The sequence below is a fragment of the Lichenostomus cassidix genome, unplaced genomic scaffold (assembly GCF_008360975.1).
Source record: "Lichenostomus cassidix isolate B80296 unplaced genomic scaffold, HeHo_3.0 HiC_scaffold_33, whole genome shotgun sequence".
In the NCBI taxonomy this organism is placed as follows: domain Eukaryota; kingdom Metazoa; phylum Chordata; class Aves; order Passeriformes; family Meliphagidae; genus Lichenostomus; species Lichenostomus cassidix.
In genome coordinates this window covers 1,895,127-1,902,200 of record NW_028147632.1, presented here as the reverse complement: position 1 = coordinate 1,902,200, position 7,074 = coordinate 1,895,127, and the positions used below count along the sequence as shown (strand labels likewise).

General features: G+C 56.6%; 1 protein-coding gene across 1 annotated transcript; it reads left to right on the top strand.

Moving 5' to 3' along the window:
• Positions 1-5,700: 5,700 nt before the first annotated feature.
• LOC146421431 (uncharacterized) lies at positions 5,701-6,803 on the top strand. The gene has a single exon (XM_085047449.1). It carries the CDS (start codon positions 5,714-5,716, stop codon positions 6,620-6,622), a length of 909 nt encoding a protein of 302 aa, XP_084903575.1. The 5' UTR covers positions 5,701-5,713; the 3' UTR covers positions 6,623-6,803.
• Positions 6,804-7,074: the final 271 nt, after the last annotated feature.

Sequence of the window (7,074 nt, the reverse complement as noted above, 5' to 3'; positions counted from 1 at the left end):
CAGAGGAGCCACTGACTGAGCTCGGTCCTGTTGTACAGTGGGACAGGAAATCACCTTTGAAATTCAAAATCCTGCTGTGCTTCTGTTGGGCTCCAAAATCAGAAACACTCCAGACAATCACAAGAAGTTTATTCTAGCCCGGCTATGTTTAAAGGCAAGGCTGACTGAGAACCCAGACTGGAAACAACACAGAAAGAAATAACTTGTTTTTGTCAACAGAAGATGCATTGCAGGATTTGCACTGACCACCCTGAATGAGGTTATTTAATCTAATGCTCTGCTCTGCCATGAGTTGTTTCAGCACAGAAGGACTAAATGGTTGCTTTAACATGGACATTGCAACTGAGGGAAAGAAAAGTAAAGATCTGGAGGGATGGTAAGTGTGGTTTGCCTTAGTGCACTCTGAGCAGAGAGAGCTTTGTTATCAGCAGAGTTCATGTTGATCTAAGACTACAGGAAGAGCAAAACCAGCTGAAGTTTCCGTTCTGCACTGCAGAGCACAGCAGAGAGCCAAACAGGATGAAAATGATGAAATTACTTGGCTCCCAGGGCCAAAAACAGCTGCAGAGAGGAGGAGCACACATTTTTGTTTCACAGATCACTCTGCCAGTTATTAAACCACCATTCGACATGGTGCCAGAGATTGTCAGTGAACTGTGAAAAGTGTTAAATTCCAGACAGGTTCTGAGACAGGGATTTGCTCCAAAATGAAGAAGGAATAACTTTGTATCTGCAATTGGATACATTTTAAAAAGTGGTATTGGGTATATTGTAATCGACAGGTTTGGAGTGATGTTAGATCCATTGTAATTGAAGATGGTTACGTTGTAATTGAACTCGGATACACTGTAATTGCAACATCTGTCTGCTCTGGGTGTGTCATCACCCCACGGCAGAGTCCCTGTGACACTTTGGGCTGGGACTGCTCCAAAAAGACACAGAATCACACAAAAAGTGGAGACTTGATCAAGAACAGACAATAGAAATTTTCAGTTCCCCTAAAGGTGCTGGATAGAGCTTAAAGATTAGCGAGCAGAGAGATAAAAGGGGATAAAGGTGTGCAAACAGGTTGATAAACATAGATGAAATCAGGGCAGGAACAGAGAAAGAGAATTACAGTGAGGTTGGGCAAGTTATGCAACGAGAAGCAATTTCGAGGAAAGCTGAGCTTTCCTCCAAACATCAGTGAGTGCAATCACCAGAAACCCCTTTAGATGGCCCTCCAGGACCACAAAAGGACTCTGAGCAGGAGGTGGATGGATGGAAAGGAGCACGAGGAAAGGTTTATGAATTAGCCAGGAAGTGTTTAGTAATGAATATGTGTGATCCGCGTGGAACAAATACCCCATTCGGAAGTTTTACCCCACACACTAGATTAAAGAAGAGATCCTCGGGGTTTGTTCAGCACTGATAAAGAAAAAACGGCTGCTTTCAAATGCTTCAAATTAGAAGCATTGCTAGAAAGCTCGTTTTCTGGCTGATTTTGGTATCATGGTCACAGAGAGGAATCCCTGTCCTGCTCCAGCCTGGGGTCTCTCCCAGGGGACACAACCCCTCAGAAAAGGCTGCTCAGGCGAGGATCCCCACAGGCCCAAAAATCCCGAGGTTCTGCGGGGACTTCCCACGGCCTCTCTCACGCATCTCCTGCTCCACCCTCTGGGCTCCTGCCGGGGCTGCAGGGAGCTCTCTGCTCCATCCCGGACTCACCCACAGCGGTTCCCTGGCCTCCTGCCCGGCCCGGGACTTTCCGGAGCCATTGCGAACAGACATTTGGAAGGAAGATCCGCGGAGCGCCGCTTCCCTCAGGGAAACTCCGCCTACCGTGCAAAGCCCGCCCCTCGCTCCCATTGGCTGATTTTCCTTCTCCCTCAGCCCCACATCGCTTTGATTTCCCCCAAAAAGCCAAAATCTCCCCAAACCCCTTGGGCTGAGCAGAGGAACGGACAGCGTTTGGGCAGAAAACTCCCAAATCATTGTTCCCCAGGCTGGGAAGGACAAACGGAACCAAACTGATTTGGGAGCTCCAGCAGCTCCTCTCTGCCGGCCCAGCTGAAGGCCTCGCTGGCTGCTGGAGGCTGCACGGGCAGACTGGGAGCACTGAGAGCACTGGGAAGAGGCTCTGGCTCGGCTGAAGCCCCCGGGGCAGGGGCAGCAGGGCAAGGGACAGGGCTGCAGGTGCTGAGGGGACACGAGGGACAGCACGGCCTTGATTAGCATTTCTTACAAAAGTAATAAAGTAATGAAGGAAATAACAACAACAACATTTACACTATAAATACTGATGGAGGTCGCACAAGGACCTCTCAGCGAATGCTCTGAGTTGGAAGGGACCCACAAGGACGCAGTCCAACCCTTAAGGGAATGGCCCCTGTGGGGTCAAATCATGACTTTGGTATTATCAGAACCTTACCCCAGCCAAGGTCATAAGGCAGCAAAGGTTTCACAGCTGAATCCACAGGGACATACAAATATATATGTACCTGGTTAGTAAACATACAGAGTGCAAGAGAAACATGACTTTTGTGAAGCTTTCAGAATGACAAAAGAACCCCCAGGCTCAGCCCAGGCAGCCACACATCTGTTTTCTCATCATCTCCTCTTCCTGCAGGTTCATCTCCTGCAGAGCAGGCAGTGATGTGACCCTGAGGATCAGTGCAAGGCAGACACTGCAGCTGAGGAAGGAAATCCCCATGCTGGGGGGATGAGGTGAAGCTGAGACTGCCCAGCACAGAAAATATCCTTCCTCCATTCCCCATTAGAGGTGGGTTTGGGCTCTGCTGCAGATACACTGCATCTCATTTGAACAGATTGCACTCCCGAGATAATTCTCAGCCAGGTGCACACACCCTGCATTGCCCAGCACAGGAACCCTGCAGGGAGGAGCAGAGACATTGCTGGAACCTCAGGGGAACACATTGTGCCCCTGTGCCCCCAGGCTCTGCCTGTGCCCCCAGGCTCTGCCTGTGCCCCCAAGGCTCTGCCTGTGCCCCCAAGGCTCTGCCTGTGCCCCCCAGGACTCACGAGGTGTTGAAGTTGCTGCCACCCACCCACTGCAGCCGCTGGCCCTGTCTGTGCAGCCCGAGCCAGTAATCAACATTCCTGCTGAGGTGGAACAGGAACTCCTGGCAAGGAGAGAGGAGCAAACAATGGACTCCTAGCCCAGGAGCACCCCAGGGTCCCCTTGGCCTTCCCAAAGCCCCCAAACCCCTCACTCACCATTTCCTTGTCAGTGAGCACAGCCAGGGAAGCCTCGAGCTCGGAGCACCGAGCCTTAGCCTGATCCCAGGAGAGACGATGCCTCGAGAGGAAGTAGCAGATCCCGTTGTACCCAACCCAGCCATGGGGACAGGCCAGCAGCACCCGAGCTGCAGGGTTAACTGGAGTAACTGGAGTCTCTCTGTGTATTCTCCCTGCAGAGGGAAATGGAGAAGAATGTCTGAGGATTCTCCCCTCAGGCAGCAGTGAGCCAGCAGTGCCCCGAGGGGTTGGGCTGAGGCTGCTGCTCCTCCCTTACCTGACACAGCAGCCAAGGACACCCCCAGAGCCACAACCAGGGCTAGGAGCACAACCAGCACCACGATAAACTTGAGGTGGGATCTGATCCTCTGGCCTGGAGCTGGAAAGAGCAGTTCGTCGTGAGGATGGAGCTGTCCTGAGCAGGCTCAGCCCTCACATCTCCCACCCGACGCCCAGGGAACAGAGGAGGGACCCTCAGCCTGTGTGCCACTCACTGAGCTGGCAGCAGGAGAGACAAGGGATGGGGACAGACCCAGGGACAAGGGATACAGACAGGGACAGGGGACACAGACAGGGACAGGGGACACAGACAGGGACAGGGGACACAGACAGGGACAGGGGACACAGACAGGGACAGGGGACAGATACGGCTGAACTGCCCAGGCCCAGGCATGTCAGTCCCAGCAGAGCACCACGTCTCTTCCAGAGCCCTGGGGAAAGCCACATCCTGCCAGCCCTGTGCTCCTGGACTGACACTGTCCCCTTCCTAGAGGCCACCCGTGAGGGTTCTTTCGAGTTCATTCCTGGTTGCTGAAGTGCTGCGGACTTCCAGCAGATCCTTCACACTCCAGTCACACGGGGTCGTGTGTCCCCCCAGCCCTGCTGTCACTCTGACCCCGCCCGGCTGCTCCCAGTGCTCCCAATAAAGCTTCCCAGTTGGCTCCGGTCGCGTTTCTTGGGGGGCACTGGGGAGGGACTTGGGGGGACCCCGCGGTGGGGCTGTGACTGGGGGGCAGACCTGACCCCGGGATGGATCGGGAATGGGGACCCCGTGTGTCCCCAAGTGTCACCCCGCTCTGGGGGCCTTGGGAGGCAGCTGAACCCCGACACGGCACACAGCGAACCCCAAAAAAGGCGCTGAGACCCCCTGAGCCCCCCAGAACCTCCAAACCCCATAGAAAAACAGCCCCGAAAAATAGCCCCGCGAAAATGAGCCAATGGGAGAAGGCGCTGAGCGATTCTGATCCAATCCGAGCTCGCGGCGCTGATGACTCTCCAGTTCCCAGGCAGACCCGCAGCGCCCAGCGCTCCCCACCCCAACCCCACCTGCGCCCCCCCCTCGCCCCCAGCGCTTCCCGCCAGCCCAATTTGGGGAGGGGGCGCGTGGGGGGCGCCCAGGCCTGGCCCGGAGCCCAGCGCTGCCCCAGCCCGACCTGCCCCGGCTCCATCCCGGCTCCTCCCGCGGCATGCGACGGCGTGGGGAAAAGCGGGGGAAAGGGTGGGCGCTGGGCTTGGGGGGAGGAGGAGAAGGGATGGAGGAGGAGGAGGAGGGATGAGGAAGGAGCGAGAGAAAGGCCGGAGATCCGAGCGGGAGGAGGCGGGAGGAGGAAGGAGGAGAGAGGAAGAGGAGGAACAGGAAGAGGTTGGAGAGAGGAAGAGGAGGAGCAGCAGAAGCCGCGCGCAGCTCTTTGTCTGCCGCGGCCCCGGGAGCATCGGCGCCCCGCACGGCGCAGGTGAGGGGGAGGAGGAAGTCGCCCCAAATGTCTCGGGGGTCCCCGAGCGGCGTTTTTTCTGGGCGGGTGTTTGGAGCTCGCAGCTTGCGGGATTGAGCCCGAAATCTCGTTCAGGGTCGCTGGGAGGGTTTGATTGTGCGGGGGGAACGTTTGGATGTGGCGGAAGGGCAAAGCTTAGGCGGCAGTGGGGCTTTGGGGGATATTTTGGGGGCTGCAGGTGGGCACGGCCCGGTGTCGGGGTGGGAGGGGGACATGGGGCATGGGGTCCGGCCGGGAGAGCGGTGGAGGGGAAGGGCGGGAGCCCCGGAATGGGGTGAGCGGAGAGGGGCGATGGCGGAGCTGGGGGAGCCCCGGCAGGCTGGAGAGGGGGGAGCGTGGCTAAGGGGGAAGCCTGGGATCCCTGGAAGCGCGGAGCAGAGAATGAGGGGAGAAGGGACCCCTGGGACCCCCAAAGCCCCCGGATCATCCCTAACCGGGACCCTGGAAAATAGGGAAGCCTGGGAGCCACGGGAGCCCCATGAGTGCAGGGAAGGGAGAGCCTGAGGAGGCCAAAGTGCAAAGAGCAGAGAGGGGGAAATCCTGTTAGGGTTTTGAGGTGAATGGTGGTGGTTTGGGGTTTTTATGGACACAAACCCCTGGGAGAGTTGCAGAGCTGGAGCTGGGCAGGAGGAACCCCCAGGGCAAGGCGCTGAGCCCTTGTTTTTGCCCCAAAGCAGGATTTGTCATTGCCAAGGCGTGGCCGGATGGAGGAGGAGGAAAAGGCCCGGAGATGCAGCCGGAGCTCGGAGCTGGGGGAGAAGCCTGAGGGCAGAGAGAAGCCCCACAAGTGTGGGGAATGTGGGAAAAGGTTCAGGTGGAGATCTCAGCTGATCATGCACCAGAGGATCCACAGTGGGGAAAGGCCCTATGAGTGTGGGGAATGTGGGAAGAGCTTCAGCCAGATGTCACACCTGATGCGGCACCAGGTGATCCACACTGGGGAAAAGCCCTACGACTGCGCAGAATGTGGGAAGAGCTTTGGGCACAGGTCCGCCCTGATCCAGCACAAGAAGATCCACACCGGGGAGAGGCCCTATGAGTGTGGGACGTGTGGGAAGAGGTTTCAGACCAGCTCCCATCTCCTCCTCCATGAGCGCATTCACACCCAGGAGAGGCCCTTCCGCTGCCCTGACTGTGGGAAGGGCTTCAAGCAAAACTCCACCCTCATCACCCACCGGCGCATCCACACTGGGGAAAAGCCCTACGAGTGTGGAAAATGTGGGAAGAGCTTCAGCTGCGTGTCCACCCTGATGAAGCACCAGGTGATCCACACAGGGGAAAAGCCCTATGATTGCGAGGAATGTGGGAAGAGCTTCAGCAGAAGCTCCACCCTGATCCAGCACAAGAAGATCCACACCGGGGAGAGGCCCTATGAGTGTGGGAAGTGTGGGAAGAGGTTTCACACCACCTCCAGTCTCCTCGTCCATGAGCGCATTCACACCCAGGAGAGGCCCTTCCGCTGCCCTGACTGTGGGAAGGGCTTCAAGCACAACTCCACCCTCATCACCCACCAGCGCATCCACACTGGGGAAAAGCCCTACAAGTGTGGGGAGTGTGGGAAGAGCTTCTCACAGAGCTCTCTCTTGACAAGGCACCAACGGAAGCACCAGTGAGGGAAGCCCTGTGAGTGTCCCGAGTGCAGGAAGAGCTTCATTGCTGCTCCAACTCCATCCCCAGTGGGAAGATCTGCAGTGGATGATCCCCAGTGACCCCAGCTGTGCAGAGCCCTGCTGATCCTTGCTGCTGGTGATCCGTGTGGCAAAGACACCTGGCTGGTGGCTCCACACCCTCCTGGCTCCCCATGGGCACCTGGATGAAGGCAGGGCCAGGAATGTCCATGGGAATTCCTGGGGACATCAGAAATTCCCTGGGGAGAGCGGATTTGTTGACTTTCCACCCCAGAAAATCTCACCTTTTGTGTTCAGTTATATCATCTCTTGGCATGAGGCAACACTGGATGGCCTTGGAGGTATTTTGCAATATCAGTGATTCCATGATTGTGATTTTCTCTCACCCAAGGGCATCTTTCACAGCTAAATGGTTCTGAATTGGGGCAAAGAGCAGG

Bases quoted from the DNA above. Each gene is read 5' to 3' on its own strand.
- LOC146421431 (XM_085047449.1), top strand. From the start codon at position 5,714: ATGGAGGAGGAGGAAAAGGCCCGGAGATGCAGCCGGAGCTCGGAGCTG.